Source organism: Scyliorhinus torazame, chromosome 11 (assembly GCF_047496885.1).
Source record: "Scyliorhinus torazame isolate Kashiwa2021f chromosome 11, sScyTor2.1, whole genome shotgun sequence".
Taxonomy (NCBI): Eukaryota; Metazoa; Chordata; class Chondrichthyes; order Carcharhiniformes; family Scyliorhinidae; genus Scyliorhinus; species Scyliorhinus torazame.
This window is the reverse complement of record NC_092717.1, coordinates 66,659,464-66,679,419: the sequence shown is the minus strand read 5'-3', so window position 1 is coordinate 66,679,419 and position 19,956 is coordinate 66,659,464. Positions and strand designations below refer to the sequence as shown.

General features: G+C 47.2%; 1 protein-coding gene across 1 annotated transcript in view; it reads left to right on the top strand.

The window, feature by feature from the left end:
• LOC140385928 (regulator of G-protein signaling 22-like) overlaps positions 1-19,956 on the top strand; it is a 927,092-nt gene that overhangs the window by 472,870 nt on the left and 434,266 nt on the right. The window contains exon 12 of the mRNA XM_072468579.1: positions 7,410-7,521. Within this exon, the coding sequence (XP_072324680.1) occupies positions 7,410-7,521 (112 nt within the window). The remainder of the gene's footprint in view (positions 1-7,409; positions 7,522-19,956) is intronic.

The following is a 19,956-nucleotide window of genomic DNA, read 5'->3' as shown; positions in this document are numbered from 1 at the left end:
GAATACCCTTGAATGTTGAGTTCTCATCCTTGGTCACCCTGGAACTAGGTCTCCGTGATCCCAATTACATCATATCTGTTAATGAATGTCAGCGCAGTTAACCCATCAACCTGCGGAGTGCAGGGGCCTGTCGGGAAGTAAGTTTTTGCTTTAAAAACACTTGCCTTGCAGGAGCAGTCCTCAGAATTTCGGCAGGAGCGGAGTGCAGGGGCCTGTCGGGAGGTACGTTTTTGCTTTAAAAACACTTGCCTTGCAGGAGCAGTCCTCGGAATTTCGGTGGGAGCGGAGTGCAGGGGCCTGTCGGGAGGTACGTTTTTGCTTTAAAAACACTTACCTGGTCCCGATTCTGTTCTTCCTTTCTGTTTTTTTTTTAATATTAGGCGGGAACCGGAAGTTCGACCCGCGGACTTCTGGGAAGGTCCCCCCCCCCCCCAACCAATAAATTCTGGTGGAGAGGAAACCCGAGACACTACACGTGTAGTGTCTCCCACCCGCCCTCCTCCTCTAACCTAATAATAAGACCCATTGGTGTGAGGTAAGTGCCATATTATATTATTTTTTAAAAATTTATTTATTTATTAACCAGAACTTGGTTGGAAGTTAGAGGCATGGCAGGGAAGGTAGTGCAATGTTCCTCCTGCAGGATGTTTGAGGTGAGGGATGCCGTTAGTGTCCCTGCTGATTTTACCTGCAGGAAGTGCAGCCATCTCCAGCTCCTCCAAGACCGAGTTAGGGAACTGGAGCTGGAGTTGGATGAACTTCGGATCATTTGGGGCAGCACGGTAGCATTGTGGATAGCACAATCGCTTCACAGCTCCAGGGTCCCAGGTTCGATCCCGGCTTGGGTCACTGTCTGTGTGGAGTCTGCACATCCTTCCCGTGTATGCGTGGGTTTCCTCCGGGTGCTCCGGTTTCCTCCCACAGTCCAAAGATGTGCAGATTAGGTGGATTGGCCATGCTAAATTGCCCTTAGTGTCCAAAATTGCCCTTAGTGTTGGGTGGGGTTACTGGGTTATGGGGATAGGGTGGAGGTGTTGACCTTGTGTAGGGTGCTCTTTCCAAGAGCCGGTGCAGACTCGATGGGCTGAATGGCCTGCTTCTGCACTGTAAATTCTATGATAATTCGGGAGGCAGAGGGGGTCATAGATAGCAGCTTCAGGGAATTAGTTACACCAAAGATTGGAGATAGATGGGTAAGAGGGACTGGGAAGAATCAGTCAGTGCAGGGATCCCCTGCGGTCGTTCCCCTGAGTAACAAGTATACCGCTTTGGATACTTGTGGGGGGGGGAAGACTTACCAGGGGTAAAACATGGGTTACGGGCCTCTGGCACGGAGTCTGTCCCTGTTGCTCAGAAGGGAAGGGGGGAGGGGAGAGGAGCAGACCATTAGTAATTGGGGACTCGATAGTCAGGGGCCCAGATAGGAGATTTTGTGGGAGCGAGAGAGACTCACATTTGGTATGTTGCCTCCCAGGTGCAAGGGTACGTGATGTCTCGGATCGTGTTTTCCGGGTCCTTAAGGGGGAGAGGTAGCAGCCCCAAGTCGTGGTCCACATTGGCACTAACGACATAGGTAGGAAAGAGGACAAGGATGTCAGGCAGGCTTTCAGGGAGCTAGGATGGAAGCTCAGAACGAGAACAAACAGAGTTGTTATCTCTGGGTTGTTGCCCGTGCCACTTGATAATGAGGTGAGGAATAGGGAGAGAGAGCAATTAAACACATGGTTACAGGGATGGTGCAGGCGGGAGGGATTCAGATTTTGGATAACTGGGGCTCTTTCTGGGGAATGTGGGACCTCTACAGACAGGATGGTCTACATCTGAACGTGACGGGCACAAATATCCTGGGGGGGGAGATTTGTTAATGCTCTTTGGGGGGGGTTTAAACTAATGCAGCAGGGGCATGGGAACCTGGATTGTAGTTTTAGGGTACGGGAGATTGAGAGTATAGAGGTCAGGAGCACAGATCTGACTTTGCAGGAGGGGGCCAGTGTTCAGGTAGGTGGTTTGAAGTGTGTCTACTTTAATGCCAGGAGTATACAAAATAAGGTAGGGGAACTGGCAGCATGGGTTGGTACCTGGGACTTCGATGTTGTGGCTATTTCGGAGACATGGATAGAGCAGGGACAGGAATGGTTGTTGCAGGTTCCGGGGTTTAAGTGATTTAGTAAGCTCAGAGAAGGAGGCAAAAGAGGGGGAGGTGTGGCGCTGCTAGTCAAGAACAGTGTTACGGTGGCGGAGAGGATGCTAGATGGGGACTCTTCTTCCGAGGTAGTATGGGCTGAGGTTAGAAACAGGAAAGGAGAGGTCACCCTGTTGGGAGTTTTCTATAGGCCTCCTAATAGTTTTAGGGATGTAGAGGAAAGGATGGCGAAGATGATTCTGGATAAGAGCGAAAGTAACAGGGTAGTTATTATGGGAGACTTTAACTTTCCAAATATTGACTGGAAAAGATATAGTTTGAGTACATTTGATGGGTCGTTTTTTGTGCAATGTGTGCAGGAGGGTTTCCTGACACAATATGTTGACAGGCCAACAAGAGGCGAGGCCACATTGGATTTGGTTTTGGGTAATGAACCAGGCCAGGTGTTAGATTTGGAGGTAGATGAGCACTTTGGGGACAGTGACCACAATTCGGTGACGTTTACGTTAGTGATGGAAAGGGATAAGTATACCCCGCAGGGCAAGAGTTATAGCTGGGGGAAGGGCAATTATGATGCCATTAGACATGACTTGGGAGGGGTAGGTTGGAGAAGTAGGCTGCAAGTGTTGGGCACACTGGATATGTGGAGCTTGTTCAAGGAACAGCTACTGCGTGTTCTTGATAAGTATGTCCCGGTCAGGCAGGGAGGAAGGCGTCGAGCGAGGGAACCGTGGTTTACCAAGGAAGTGGAATCTCTTGTTAAGAGGAAGAAGGAGGCCTATGTGAAGATGAGGTGTGAAGTTTCAGTTGGGGCGCTTGATAGTTACAAGGTAGCGAGGAAGGATCTAAAGAGAGAGCTAAGACGAGCAAGGAGGGGACATGAGAAGTATTTGGCAGGTAGGATCAAGGAAAACCCATAAGCTTTCTATAGGTATGTCAGTAATAAAATAATGACTAGGGTAAGAGTAGGGCCAGTCAAGGACAGGGATGGGAAGTTGTGTGTGGAGTCTGAAGAGATAGGCGAGATACAAAATGAATATTTTTCGTCAGTATTCACTCCGGAAAAAGATAATGTTGTGGAGGAGAATGCTGAGACCCAGGCTATTAGAATAGATGGCATTGAGGTACGTAGGGAAGAGGTGTTGGCAATTCTGGACAGGCTGAAAATAGATAAGTCCCCGGGGCCTGATGGGATGTATCCTAGGATTCTCTGGGAGGCCAGGGAAGAGATTGCTGAGCCTTTGGCTTGGATTTTTATGTCATCATTGGCTACAGGAATACTGCCAGAGGACTGGAGGATAGCAAATGTGGTCCCTTTGTTCAAGAAGGGGAATAGAGACAACCCCGGCAACTATAGACCGGTGAGCCTCACGTCTGTTGTGGGTAAAGTCTTGGAGGGGATTATAAGAGACAAGGTTTATAATCATCTAGATAGGAATAATATGATTAGGGATAGTCAGCATGGCTTTGTGAAGGGTAGGTCATGCCTCACAAACCTTATCGAGTTCTTTGAGAAGGTGACTGAACCCGTAGACGAGGGTAGAGCAGTTGATGTGGTGTATATGGATTTCAGTAAAGCGTTTGATAAGGTTCCCCACGGTAGGCTATTGCAGAAAATACGGAGGCTGGGGATTGAGGGTGATTTAGAGATGTGGATCAGAAATTGGCTAGCTGAAAGAAGACAGAGGGTGGTGGTTGATGGGAAATGTTCAGAATGGAGTTCAGTTACAAGTGGCGTACCACAAGGATCTGTTCTGGGGCCGTTGCTGTTTGTCATTTTTATCAATGACCTAGAGGCGCAGAAGGGTGGGTGAGTAAATTTGCAGACGACACTAAAGTCGGTGGTGTTGTCGACACTGCGGAAGGATGTAGCAGGTTACAGAGGAACATAAATAAGCTGCAGAGCTGGGCTGAGAGGTGGCAAATGGAGTTTAATGTAGAGAAGTGTGAGGTGATTCACTTTGGAAGGAATAACAGTAATGCGGAATATTTGGCTAATGGAAAAGTTCTTGGAAGTGTGGATGAGCAGAGGGATCTAGGTGTCCATGTACATAGATCCCTGAAAGTTGCCACCCAGGTTGATAGGGTTGTGAAGAAGGCCTATTGGTAGAGGGATTGAGTTCCGGAGTCATGAGGTCATGTTGCAGCTGTACAAAACTCTGGTACAGCCGCATTTGGAGTATTGCGTACAGTTCTGGTCACCGCATTATAGGAAGGACGTGGAAGCTTTGGAGCGGGTGCAGAGGAGATTTACCAGGATGTTGCCTGGTATGGAGGGAAAATCTTATGAGGAAAGGCTGATGGACTTGAGGTTGTTTTCGTTAGAGAGAAGAAGGTTAAGAGGAGACTTAATAGAGGCATACAAAATGATCAGGGGGTTGGATAGGGTGGACAGTGAGAGCCTTCTCCCGCGGATGGATATGGCTGGCACGAGGGGACATAACTTTAAACTGAGGGGTAATAGATATAGGACAGAGGTCAGAGGTAGGTTCTTTACGCAAAGAGTAGTGAGGCCGTGGAATGCCCTACCTGCTACAGTAGTGAACTCGCCAACATTGAGGGCATTTAAAAGTTTATTGGATAAGCATTTGGATGATAATGGCATAGTGTAGGCTTTTGTTTTTGACTTCCCATGTCGGTGCAACATCGTGGGCCGAAGGGCCTGTACTGCACTGTATCGTTCTATGTTTATTACAAATGCTCCTCATGGAGACAAAGTGTTTTTTTTCACATTTATTGCCCTTTTAGAATTATGATATAATGTGGCCCATTTTGATTTTTGTCTTTAGTTTCTCTACCTTCAACTTTTCCCTTTAACGCATTTTGGTCAATGAATGGATTGTAATGTACATATAAATTTTGAAAATAAATGACAAAATAGAACGGGCTGGATTCTCCGCTTTATCATGTTGGAAGCGGGAATCGCAACCGGGCGGAGAAATTGAAAAAAATCAGTTTTGAACCCAACGGCGATTCTGACATCTCTTGCTGGCGGCGAAGTCAAAGTTTGCACCTCGCACCGTTGGGTCCATGCAAAACCGTTATTTGCCTGGATTTTAATATCATTATTAGGTTGGACACTTCATGCTTCACCCCACCGCAATACTCTGCCCCCCCCCTCCCCCACCTTTAACGGAGGTCATGCAAGCGCGAATTAGTGCAACAGGACTGTTGAGGAGCAAGAAGGTAAGAAAACTCTTAGAAACTCTCTGAAATTGTCAGGCTTGCTGGGGGAAGTGGCTGCCCAGGCCGGGGCAAATAGTGGGGAATGACTTGGTTCCAAGTTCATGGGTGGCATGGCTCAGACTGTTATTGCTGCACTGTGCGTTTTAAACATGCCCCTTTGGTGCTACTTACAGACCCCTGGCTGTTCACAACGTTGGCTGCTCACTGTGTCCTGCAAATGTTCAGAGAGCCTTGAGAAATCTGGGAGCCAACCCATGACCACCCACCGGAAACCCTCTGCTACTCAGCTCCTCGGCTGCCCACAGAAGCCCTTCCGCCAGGTTCTCGTTTTTCAAAAGGAATGCTAATCGGCGCCAGCGTGAACACTTGCTGGGGAGGCCGCTGAATGACGGGAGGCCGATGGATCACTCTCGTCAATTGTATGGAAATGGGGCTCAAGTGGTGGTAATTGGTTCTTGCCACGCCACAGCGAGATCCCAATTTTCCCCAGAAGAGTGAGCCAGTTGTATTGCAAACTGGCGTCCGGCACGGATCTCGTTTTTGGCCTCTCCCGCTATTCACCGGGATAGCGGACTTGAGAAAGAGCGCAACGAGGCTAGAGAATCATGCCGATTGAGTCTGGATGACTTTTTTTTTTAGACAAACAATTTTATTTAGGTATGTTTTGGCTTCGTAAACAGTTACAGAAATCAGAAATGTGCAAATATCAATATGAAACTAATACTTCAATCAAACCATACTGCACATGCCCGCTCCGCTCTCCGCTCCCCTAGATTCTACCCGCCTATTTATCCCTCCTACTCTAATCTCCCCCCTCCCCCTCCACCCCCGCTGACGTTCACTCTCCTGCGAAGAAGTCGATGAATGGTTGCCACCTTCGGGCAAACCCCAGTACAGATCCCCTCAAGGCGAACTTAATTTTTTCCATACCCAGAAAACTTGACATGTCCGAAAGCCATAGTTCGGTCATCGTAGGTTTTGAGTCCCTCGATGCCAGCAGTATTCGCCGCCGGGCTATTAGGGAAGCAAAGGCCAGAACATCTGCCTCTTTCTCCCCCTGGACTCCCGGGTCTTCCGCAACCCCGAAAATTGCCACCCCTGGACTCATCACCACCCTTGTTTTCAGCACCCGGGACATGAACCCCGCAAATCCCTCCCAGTACCCCCTAAGCTTAGGACATGCCCAAAACACTTGTCCTCTACCCCAAAGAATTTGCTCACCCAAGCTACAGTCATGTGGGCCCGATGAACGACCTTAAATTGAATCAGGCCGAGCCTGGCACATGTTGCGGTTGAGTTTACCCTACTCAGGGCTTCCGCCCACAACCCGTCTTCCATCTCCCCGCCAAGCTCCTCCCATTTGAGTTTCTGTTCCTCCGTCTGGGACTCTTCCCCCTTCATGAGCACCTTGTAGATATCCGAGACTCTACCTTCTCCTCTAGAGACTAATCTGTCCTGGATCCCAATTGGCGGAAGGCATGGGAAGGATGGGACCTGTCTGCGTACAAAGTCCCGCATCTGTAAGTACCTAAAGTCATTTCCCCTTACCAGCCCAAATTTCTCCTCCAAGCCCCTCAAACTCACAAAGCTCCCCTCCAGGAACATATCACCCACCCTCCCCACCCCCGCCCGCCGCCATGTTCGAAACCCTCCATCCATGTTCCCGGGGGCGAATCGATGGTTATCACATATTGGAGCCCAGACAGACGCACCCACCCCCCTACATGCTTCCTCCACTGGCCCCATATCCGCAGGGCCGCCCCCACTAACGGGCTGGTGGAGTACCTGTCCGGCGACAGCGGTAGGGGAGCCGTGACCAGGGCTGCCAAACTGGTCAGTCTGGATGACTCTTTACCTCCCCAAAATATTGATATCCAATAATTCCATAAATTAACATATTCTGCTTTATGTCAGGTTAAATTCACAAATCCTTATCGCGCACTGCCCCAAATAAACCAATAAAACTGATAGCTCCTGATATATCTACCAGTTATTGGTTCAACCATTATTGAAAAGTATCCTTTTTGTTTTGTATCTTCCAATTCTTTCTTCTAATCTATCATGAATTCCTTTCTCACAGTCAGCTTCTCATGTCAGTCGGCAGTATTTGGTCTCAAGCTTCAACATCTATGCAGGTTTTTGAAGAGCAAGAATTACGTGAAGTGAAGGAGGTTCAGAATTTAGAGAAGTTGGTAAGTACTCTACTGAAAACTTAAAACAACAGAAAATCCAACAAGGCGTTTACTACATTTAACTATACTACATAGTATGAAACTGACCTGTCATCAAATCATGATTCACAATTAGGTTTCTGGTTTTGCTCCTTTACAAGTTGGGGTTATTCTGCAGAATCAATTTAAACATTTGTGGATTGAATGAGGTTTTGTTGCATCAATGCACCTACTGCACTGATAATTGGATTTCTGGTACATTATCTGATGATTTTCATGTTACTATTATCAATGCTTGCATTTTAAATAATCTTCTAGTGAAATTGGGCTCAAGGCCAAACTAATTAATTTTAGAGCTGACCTCAAAATGGATTTGCAAGCATCCTGTGCCATAGAGATGACAGCCTTATTAACATTTATGCAGGCCCCAATGCTAGTTGTAGGACCAGAACACAGCCTCCACCAGTGATACTGCACAATGGTCAGGAACCTGAAATATCGATGTTTCTTTATCCATTGCTGAATATTTCTAGCATTTTCTGATTTTACTTTAGAGTCTCAACATCTGCACTATTTTGTTTCTGTGCACAATAAACTGGATATACCTGTTAATGGGTAAAATTACAGGAGGTGTTCAATGAAGAGTGATATGGAACCAGTTTGTACCCCGAATGTTGAGGACATCTACTTCCAAATGAAAACAGTCATAGATAACTTAAAATATACAAAAAAAGCTCAGAGCGGACAAATGTGCACAACGCAAAAAACAACAAAGGGTGGCAAATAGCGAGTAAGAGCTAAAAAAAAAAGGAATTTTGAAAAGGAAGTTGCAAGGGATCTCACAATCAACATACAATTATTTTAGGAAAAAAACAAATGTTAGCGAACCAGTATATTTCAGTCGGGAGGAAAGATTCAAAAAGAGGGATAAACCAACCATGGCTAATCAAGGAAGTTTAAGAGAGTATTAAGTTGAAAGAAAATCATATAAGGGGGCAAATGTCAGTGATAGCTATAATGTTCTTGTCGGATGGCCTGATTTATATCTCAAGATATAAGCTATAAACAATTTATTAATATTAACTTTGGGTCAACTATATACAAAACATCAGATGAATAACCTTATGATCATGCACAAACAACCTCTCTCTTCCAGCTCTCCAGTCAATATGAGGCCGCCTGACTCAACATTCACTTATGTACTAATTAGACTCCTGATGGTCAGTCGGTGAATTACAACAGAACCATGATATTACTACAATAACCCCGAAGACTAGGGTAAATTCAGAATCCAGCAAAGAAGGACTTTGGGAAAGGGTTGGCCCACTGAAGGATAGGCAAGGGAATCTATGTGTAGAGCCCGAGGAAATGGGCGAGGTACTAAATGAATACTTTGCATCAGTATTCACTAAAGAGAAGGAGTTGGTAGATGTTGAGTCTGGAGAAGGGGGTGTAGATAGCCTGGGTCACATTGTGATCCAAAAAGACGAGGTGTTGGGTGTCTTAAAAAATATTAAGGTAGATAAGTCCCCAGGGCCTGATGGGATCTACCCCAGAATACTGAAGGAGGCTGGAGAGGAAATTGCTGGGGCCTTGACAGAAATCTTTGGATCCTCGCTGTCTTCAGGGGATGTCCCGGAGGACTGGAGAATAGCCAATGTTGTTCCTCTGTTTAAGAAGGGTAGCAAGGATAATCCCGGGAACTACAGGCCGGTGAGCCTTACTTCAGTGGTAGGGAAATTACTGGAGCGAATTCTTCGAGACAGGATCTACTCCCATTTGGAAGCAAATGGACGTATTAGTGAGAGGCAGCACGGTTTTGTGAAGGGGAGGTCGTGTCTCACTAACTTGATAGAGTTTTTCGAGGAGGTCACTAAGATGATTGATGCAGGTAGGGCAGTGGATGTTGTCTATATGGACTTCAGTAAGGCCTTTGACAAGGTCCCTCATGGTAGACTAGTACAAAAGGTGAAGTCACACGGGATCAGGGGTGAGCTGGCAGGATGGATACAGAACTGGCTAGGCCATAGAAGGCACAGAGTAGCAATGGAAGGATGCTTTTCTCATTGGAGGGCTGTGACCAGTGGTGTTCCACAGGGATCAGTGCTGGGACCTTTGCTGTTTGTAGTATATATAAATGATTTGGAGGAAAATGTAACTGGTCTGATTAGTAAGTTTGCAGACGACACAAAGGTTGGTGGAATTGCGGATAGCAATGAGGACTGTCGGAGGATACAGCAGGATTTAGATTGTTTGGAGACTTGGGCGGAGAGATGGCAGATGGAGTTTAATCCGGACAAATGTGAGGTAATGCATTTTGGAAGGTCTAATGCAGGTAGGGAATATACAGTGAATGGTAGAACCCTCAAGAGTATTGAAAGTCAAAGAGATCTAGGAGTACAGGTCCACAGGTCATTGAAAGGGGCAACACCGGTGGAGAAGGTAGTCAAGAAGGCATACGGCATGCTTGCCTTCATTGGCCGGGGCATTGAGTATAAGAATTGGCAAGTCATGTTGCAGCTGTATAGAACCTTAGTTAGGCCACACTTGGAGTATAGTGTTCAATTCTGGTCGCCACACTACCAGAAGGATGTGGAGGCTTTAGAGAGAGTGCAGAAGAGATTTACCAGAATGTTGCCTGGTATGGAGGGCATTAGCTATGAGGAGCGGTTGAATAAACTCGGTTTGTTCTCACTGGAACGAAGGAGGTTGAGGGGAGACCTGATGGAGGTATACAAAATTATGAGGGGCATAGACAGAGTGGATAGTCAGAGGCTTTTCCCCGGGGTAGAGGGGTCAATTACTAGGGGGCATAGGTTTAAGGTGAGAGGGGCAAGGTTTAGAGTAGATGTACGAGCCAAGTTTTTTACACCGAGGGTAGTGGGTGCCTGGAACTCGCTACCGGAGGAGGTGGTGGAAGCAGGGACGGTAGTGACATTTAAGGGGCATCTTGACAAATACATGAATACAAAGAACAAAGAACAAAGAAATGTACAGCACAGGAACAGGCCCTTCGGCCCTCCAAGCCCGTGCCGACCATACTGCCCGACTAAACTACAATCTTCTACACTTCCTGGGTCCGTATCCTTCTATTCCCATCCTATTCATATATTTGTCAAGATGCCCCTTAAATGTCCCTATCGTCCCTGCCTCCACTACCTCCTCCGGTAGTGAGTTCCAGGCACCCACTACCCTCTGCGTAAAAAACTTGCCTCGTACATCTACTCTAAACTTTGCCCCTCTCACCTTAAACCTATGCCCCCTAGTAATTGACCCCTCTACCCTGGGGAAAAGCCTCTGACTATCCACTCTGTCTATGCCCCTCATAATTTTGTATACCTCTATCAGGTCGCCCCTCAACCTCCTTCGTTCCAGTGAGAACAAACCGAGTTTATTCAATCGCTCCTCATAGCTTATGCCCTCCATACCAGGCAACATTCTGGTAAATCTCTTCTGCACCCTCTCTAAAGCCTCCACATCCTTCTGGTAGTGTGGCGACCAGAATTGAACACTATACTCCAAGTGTGGCCTAACTAAGGTTCTATACAGCTGCAACATGACTTGCCAATTCTTATACTCAATGCCCCGGCCAATGAAGGCAAGCATGCCGTATGCCTTCTTGAATAGGATGGGAATAGAAGGATACGGACCCAGGAAGTGTAGAAGATTGTAGTTTAGTCGGGCAGCATGGTCGGCACGGGCTTGGAGGGCCGAAGGGCCTGTTCCTGTGCTGTACATTTCTTTGTTCTTTTGACTTAAATTACAATAAAGGGAGAGAAAATAAACTACGAGGGCAAACTAGCGAGGAACGTAAAAACTGACAATAAGAGCTTCTTTAATATATAAAAAGTGAGAGGTCAAAGTTCATAGGCTCCTGAGAAAATGAATCTGGGAAGATAGTTATGGGGAATAAGGAAATGGCAGAGGACAGACATTTTGCATCAGTTTTTATGTTGGAAGAGACCTTGAAAAATACTAAGGAATGCAGTGGAGGAATTAAATACCATCTCCATCACTAGAGAAGTAGTAAGAAGTCTTACAACACCAGGTTAAAGTCCAACAGGTTTGTTTCGATGTCACTAGCTTTCGGAGCACTGCTCCTTCCTCAGGTGAATGAAGAGGTATGTTCCAGAAACATATATATAGACATTTTCAAAGATGCCAGACAATGCTTGGAATGCGAGCATTAGCAGGTGATTAAATCTTTACAGATCCAGAGATGGGGTAACCCCAGGTTAAAGAGGTGTGAATTGTGTCAAGCCAGGACAGTTGGTAGGATTTCGCAGGCCAGATGGTGGGGGACTCGGCCAACGTTGTCTACCTCATACGCTGCAGGAAAGGATGTCCCGAAGCGTGGTATGTTGGCGAGACCATGCAGACGCTGCGACAACGAATGAACGGACATCGCGCGACAATCACCAGGTAGGAATGTTCCCTTCCAGTCGGGGAACACTTCAGCAGTCAAGGGCATTCAGCCTCTGATCTCCGGGTAAGCGTTCTCCAAGGCGGCCTTCAGGACGCGCGACAACGCAGAATCGCCGAGCAGAAGCTTATAGCCAAGTTCCGCACACATGAGTGCGGCCTCAACCGGGACCTGGGATTCATGTTGCATTACATTCATCCCCCACCATCTGGCCTGCGAAATCCTACCAACTGTCCTGGCTTGACACAATTCACACCTCTTTAACCTGGGGTTACCCCATCTCTGGATCTGTAAAGATTTAATCACCTGCTAATGCTCGCATTCCAAGCATTGTCTGGCATTGTCTGGCATCTTTGAAAATGTCTATATATATGTTTCTGGAACATACCTCTTCATTCACCTGCTAGTGACATCGAAACAAACCTGTTGGACTTTAACCTGGTGTTGTAAGACTTCTTACTGTGCTCACCCCAGTCCAACGCCGGCATCTCCACATCATAGAGAAGTAGTATTAGACAAACTAATGGGGCTAAGCCTAGCTCTCCTAGCTCTGATGGCTTGCATCCAAGGATCCTAAAAGAAGCAGCGACAAAGATAGTGGATGCATTGGTTGTAATTTTCCAAAGATCCTTGCATCCCGGAGATAGTCCGATACTGAAAAGGTGTGAAAAAAGCAGGTTATTTGTGATAGTGACTTTAACTTCCACCATGTTGATTGTGAATCCCTTACAACCAGGGGCTCAGGTAGAGCTAATCATCTGAGGTTGTTGAATTCGATGTCGAGACTGGAAGGCTGTAGCGTGTCTAACTGGAAGATGAGATGTTGTTCCTCCAGTTTGCGTTGAGTTTCTGCAATGTTCCAGTGGTGCTCAACGCAAACTGGAGGAACTGCAGGCGCTGCTGTAATGTTCCAGTGAAGCTCAACACAAACTGGAGGAACAACATCTCATCTTCTGATGTTTTTCAGAATGGGCATCTGTAGCTAGTGGTGTTCCGCAGGGATTAGTGCTGGGACCTCTGGTGTTTGTAGCATATATAAATGATCTAGAGGATAATGTGGGTGGTCTGATTAGTAAGTTTATGGATGACTTAAAGATTAGAGGAGTTACTGATAGTGCCGAGGAGTGTCAGAGGATACAACAGGATTTTGATAGATTGGAGACGTGGGCACAGAAATGGCAGCAGGAGTTTAATCTGGGCAAATGCGAGGTGATGCATTTTGAAGGATCAAATCTAGATATGAATTATACTGTAAATGGCAGAACCCTTAGGAACATTAATATACAGAGGGATCTGGGCGTGCATTTGCACAGTTCCCTAAAAGTGGCAACACAGGTGGCCGTACTTGCTTTCATCAGCTGGGGCATTGAGTACAGGTGTTGGGAAATCATGTTGCAACTATATAAAACCTTGGTTAGGCCGCATTTGGATATTTTCATTTTTTTTCTTTTTGTTTCTTTTTTCTCTCTTTTTTTAAAATTTAGAGTACCCTTTAGGAGGGCAGCATGGTAGCACAAGTGGATAGCACTTTGGCTTCACAGCGGCAGGGTCCCAGGTTCGATTCCCTGCTGGGTCACTGTCTGTGCTGAGTCTGCACGTTCTCCCCGTGTCTGCGTGGGTTTCCTCCGGGTGCTCCGGTTTCCTTCCACAGTCCAAAGACGTGCAGGTTAGGTGGATTGGCCATGATAAATTGCCCTGAGTAACGAAAAAGGTTAGGAGAGGTTATTGGGTTACGGGGATAGGGTGGAAGCGAGGGCTTAAGTGGGTCAGTGCAGACCCGATGGGCCGAATGGCCTCCTTCTGCACTGTATGTTCTATTTTCCAATTAAGGGGCAATTTAACGTGGCTGATCCACCTAACCTGCACATCTTTGGGTTGTGGGGGCGAAACCCACGCAAACACGGGGAGAATGTGCAAACTCCACACGGACAGTGATCCAGAACTGGGATCGAACCTGGGACCTCTGCGCTGTGAGGCAGCAGCGCTAACCACTGCGCCACCATGCTGCCCCAAAGGCTGCATTTGGAGTATTGAATGCAGTACTGGTCACCACATTATCAGAAGGATGTGGAAGCTTTGGAGTGAGTGCAAAGAAGATTCACCAGGATGTTGCCTGGTCTCGAGAATGTTGGCTATGAGGAGAGGTTGAATAAACTCGGGTTGTTCTCACTAGAACTTTAGAGGCTGAGGGGAAACCTGATTGAGGTCTACAAGATTACGAGAGGCATAGACAGGGTGGACAGTCAGAGGCTTTTTCCAAGGGTAGAAGTGTCAATTGCAAGGGGGCACAGGTTCAAGGTGAGAGGAGGAAAGTTTAAGGGAGATGTGCAGGGTGTTTTACATGCAGAGAGTGCTGGGAGCCTGGAACATGCTGCCATAGGATGTGCTGGAAACCGGCACATAATCGACATTTAAGAGGCATCTGGATGAGGTCCAAGAAGGATGCAAACAATTTGCAAAGAGATATTGATAGGTTAAGTAAGTGGGCAAAAGAGTGAGCAAATGAAGCATAATGTAGGAAAGTGTGAAGTGTTCATTTTGGAAGGGAGAGCAAAAGAGTATTATTTAAATGGAGAAACACTGCAGAAAGCTGCAACCCAAAGGGTCTTGGGGGTACTTGTGCACAAAACACAGAAAGCTAGCATACAGGTGCAGCAGGTAATCAGGAAGGCTAGTTGAATGTTGGCCCTTATTTAATGAGGGTTGGGGTATAAGAGTGGGCAAGTCTTGCTGCAACTGTACACACATGAGACCACACATGGAGTACTTGACAATTTTCGTCCCCTTATTTGAGACAAGATATTGGGCGGGATTCACTGGCCTTGTCGTATTCGACTTGGTGTCGGGATGAGACCCTTGAATCTTGCAAGAGGGTTCTCATGAGATTTGAGATGCTTGAAATGTCTTGTGAGATTCAACGGCTCATTTAATTTTACATTGACTGGATTCACCTTATGCCATGTCTGGGAGACCTCACCAGGGCACCATTTATCCTGGTCCACACAAATGGGGACCAGGCATAACATCACGTCGGATTAATCTCCCATGCCATTGGAGATCACAGGGTGGTCGTGGACAGGGCAGGGTGGCACCCTGGCTCTCCATCTGGTGCCCAGGCACCTTGGCAGTGCCACTCTATCATTGCCAGTATGCCTGGATGGCACTGCCACACTGGCAGGGGTATCACCAGGTTTCCAGGGTGTCCATGTGCCAGGTTAGCACTCCAAGAATCGGGCCTGCGAGGGAGGCTTTACCAGCCAGAGAGCAGCTGTTCCCAGGGGCCTCCCCCAGGTTGGGAGGTGACGGGGCGTGGTGGGTGTCAAAATTGGGGAGGGGGGGTCTGAAAAGTGGTGGCGGGGTGAGGGGAGGGGGGGGGGAATGGGGAGAGAGAGAGAGACAGCCAGACAAAATAGCACTTCGATCTGCAATGAATCTGTCCTGAAGTTCACCAGCAGGAAATCCTTCCAAGTGCGGTCTCGGTGGAGAGAATCGCCCATAGACAAAGTGCCATTGAATAGTGAGATGTTTCTCGGCACCTCCACCTGTTAAACATGCCGTTCAGTGGACTTTAACTCAAGAAAGCTGTGTCATGCCCATTATTTTATTGAAGATGGTTAAGCGAAAGTTCACGAGGAAGATCCGTGGTCCAGTGGGATTGTCTTTTGAGCAAAGGTTAAACAGGCTAGTCATAGAGGTTTACGGCATGAAAACAGGCCCTTTGGCCCAACTTGTCCATGCCGCCGAGATTTTACCACTAAGCTAGTTCCAATTGCCAGCATTTGGCCCATATCCTCTATATCCGTCTTTCCCATATAACTGTCTAAATGCTTTCTAAAAGACAAAATTGCACCTGCCTCTACTACTGCCTCTGGCAGCTCGTTCCACACAATCAGTCCTTGCCTCTCTAAATGCCTGTAGATCCTGTCTCGATCAGAATATTTTCTAACAACTTACCCACCACGGACATTAGACTCAGTAGTTCCCAGACTTTTCCCTGCGGCCCTTCTTAAACAAAGACGCAACATTTGCTACCCTCCAATCTTCAGGCCCTTGACATGTGTCTGTCGACAATTCAAGTATCTCTGCTAGGGGACCCATAGTTTCCTCCCTAGCCTCCCACAACGTCCTGGGATATATTTCATCAGGTCCCGGGGATTTATCTACCTTGAAGCGCTTTAAGACTTCCAGCAACACAGCGGCACTCCCATCCCGGCCAGCCAAGCACTCAAGGTCAGCGATGGCAGCCACACTCCAAACATGGAACCAAATGAGACAGCACTTCAGCCAACTGAAATGTCCCCTATGGCCCCCATCTTTGGTAACCACAGGTTAACGCCAGCAAGGATGGACACCACCTTTAAGAGGTGAAGACAGCTGACTGTTAGGGAGGGACTTCTGTACGGACGACAGACTAGTGATGGTAGAGGAACTGACAGAAAAACTACATCTGCCCAACGGGAACGAACTGCAACACCTACAGGTAAAGAACTTCCTCCGCAAGGAGGCAACAACATACCCACGGACCCCGAGCCATTCAATGTTAGAGGAATTACTGGATGTGGGCAATCTGGGAGTGGAGAACTGCAGGGACCTGTACGGACAACTGCTAGAAGGGGCATGCTCCCCACTGGACGAGACATGGGACAATGGGGGAAAGAATTTGGGATTGAAATAAGGTGGGGTCTCTGGAGTGACGTACTGAACAAGGCCAATCCCCCTCCACTTGCGCAAGGCTAAGCCTCATGCAACTGAAAGTGGTGCACAGAGCACACCTAACCAGAACCCAAATGAGCAGGTTTGAAGTGGATTACAAGTGTGAATGGTGGCAAGGAGGCCCAGCCAACCACATCCACATGTTCTGGGCATGCCCCAGACTTGTCGGGTTCGAAGCAATGTCCGCAGTTGTGGGGGTGAGGGTGGAGCCAAGCTCTAAAGTGGCAGTCTTCGGGTTATCAGAAGAGCCAGAATTATTAATAGGGAGGAGGGCCAGCACCCTTGCCTTTCCCTCCCTAATCGCCTGCCGAAGAATCCTGCTCGACCGGTGATCAACAGCGTCACCCAAAGCTGCAGACTGGCTGGCCAACCTGTCGGAATTCCTCCACCTGGAGAAAATCAAATTCCGCATCCAAGGTTTGGAAGAGGGCTTCCACAAGACATGGAAGCCATTCACCAACTTGTTCAAAGACCTGTTTTTAGCCAACAGCCAATAGAGCGATGGGAGGGGAGGCTAGACAGGGGACCACCAAAGCACAAAAGAACAGGAAGAGGGAGGAAAGGAGTGGGGGGAGGGTATTCAGAGGGAAGGGGCAGGGGAACAGCCGGAATAGACAATGGAGGACCAAGATCAAGGCCACAAAGCCAGGGCCATGCGGCAGGGATGTAGGGCCCTAGGTAAGAATGGAGGCAAGCCAAGGCTCCCCGTCCCCAACCCCAATCCCGGGCGGAAAAGTCCATTCTAACCAGCAAATCAGTTACATGACCTAGGGCCCTGCCGAGCCGGGCACAAGTAAACAAGTAAAACCCGACCAAAATGTAAATTGTCCTTCTTCTGGACGTGCGACAAGGCAGAATCACCGAGCGGAAACTAATAGCCAAGTTCCGCACACGAGTACGACCTCAACCAGGACCTTGGATTCATGTCGCATTACATTCACCCCCCCACCATCTGGCCTGGGCTTGCGAAATCCTACCAACTGTTCTGGCTTGAGACAATTCACACCTCTTTAACCTGCGATTATCCCTCTCTCTCGTTGCTCCATCTGGACCTGTAGACTTAATTACTTGCAAAGACTTGCATTCAAAGTATCGTATTGCATCTTGACTCTGTCTCAATATATTTATATATATATATATATGTTTCTGGAACCCACCTCTTCATTCATCTGAGGAAGGAGCAGTGCTCCGAAAGCTAGTGATTCGAAACAAACCTGTTGGTCTTTAACCTGGTGTTGTAAGACTTCTTAAAATGTAAATTAACCAAGATACCAAGGAAATGCCTTAATAGGGGAGTGGGAGGAGGGGGGAGGGTGGGGCTAACCGACAAGTGGGAGAGGGGAGGGGAAGAGGCAGAAGGAACTATTCATATGTAAATACACAATGATCTATTTCTGTAAACTTTTAAAAAACTGCAAAGTTCCAATAAAAGAAGTTCACGTTTGGTGAGACTGGTAAAAATCCCCGGCCAAAAGAACCAAAGAATCATGGAGGGCCGGAGAATAGGATGCCTAATTCTCGAAGTGGATGCAAAGGAGTCATTAAGATCCATCTCCATTCATTTACATCCTCCCGCTAGCGCGCGGACACAAACCCCGATCCCGCAGCCAGCATGGGGGCTGGAGCATCGCAAACGGTTCTCCAATGCCTGACGCCAATTCTCATTTTTCAGGGCAGCATGGTGGCGCAGTGGGTTAGCCCTGCTGCCTCACAGCGCCGAGGTCCCAGGTTCGATCCCGGCTCTGGGTCACTGTCCGTGTGGAGTTTGCACATTCTCCCCGTGTTTGCATGGGTTTCGCCCCCACAACCTAAAAATGTGCAAGCTAGGTGGATTGGCCGCGCTAAACTGCCCCTTAATTGGAAAAAATGAATTGGGTACTCTAAATTTATATTTTTTAAATTCTCCGCCGCATCGGGGACCTCCCTACTGGGGGAAGGTGTGCCACTGTGTTGCCCAAACTTCAGAGTTCTCTCAATCCCACTGGTTCTGTCCAAAGGAATGCAAAGCACTACATTTGGCACTGACTTGGTTTCAGGAGCTGCCAGAAAGGTGCCATATTTCGATATCAGTCTACCCTTCGGTTACACTCCAGATGTTTGATGGAATTTACCCCCTTAGCATTCAACTCCCCTGAGGTATCAACAGGACAGTGGAACTATGAGTTTTTAGCTCCGAGTTTGCTTCATAAATGTCAGAACAAGTCCACATGTTCCACCAGTAGATGAGACTGCCCAAATCTCTTGCGAGTTCCTCTGCAATTTTATTCTAGGGTTGTTACTTTCCATGTGTTGTCACAAGGAGGTACAGCTGAGGTTTTGCCTGTGGAGAGGCTGTGTCTGACAGGGGAGATATTTATCACATTTGGCCCTCTTTCTCACATTGCTGCAAACCAGCAGTGTGAGCTGAAGATGAGAAGCAAACTAGCTCACACAGGCAGAAGTCATGCTAAACTCCTCTCCCAAAAATTCAATGCATCATTGTTATGGGCCATTGTTTCAAAAACTCCAAAGTATTTCATGGAGTTCACCTGACCGACAACTGTTTATTGATTTTGGTTATGATGAGCACAAGGGTTTGCCTTCTAGGTGTTATTCAATAGCACTTTTAATCAAAAACAAAGTTTATTCTATGAATTTAGTGAACATTTTTATAAACACACACAGTCAGCATGTCTAACAACTTCAAACATGCATACCCCACACAGCTATAGTAATCTGTGTATCACCCTTAATAAATTGCCCCCTTAAGCTGTTCCAATTTAATAACAAGATCCCATAAACCAGATGCCCCCTTTTCAAAGGTGTGGCCCACCATACGGCATTCTTACTGTCTTTAAGACTTGGTATTAATACTCTGTTTCCTTTCTCAAATAGCATGCTTGAATTCCTTCCGGAAAACAGTTATCTCTTTAAAGTTATCATGCAGTCTGGAAGCAGCTTTTAAAATGAATATAGAGAGACAGGACAAGACTTCTCTGTCGGAGTCCAACAGCTAAATGTGAAAACGAAAGCAAAAACCGAGCCACAACAGTCTCAAACCAAAGCGAAAGTAAAACCAACTCCCAGACCACAGCCCAGCTCCACCCACACAAGAACATCACTGAAGTCATGTGATAAGACAAAAACATTTCTTAAAGGGACACTCCCATGACATTTAAAAAAGAGTATCCAATTAATTTTTTCCAATTAAGAGGCAATTTAGCGTGGTCAATCCACCTAGCCTGCACATCTTTGGGTTGTGGGGGATGAAACCCACACAGACACGGCGAGCTCCCATGACATAATGAATCTCTTTGGTACTATGGCAAAGAACACAACAA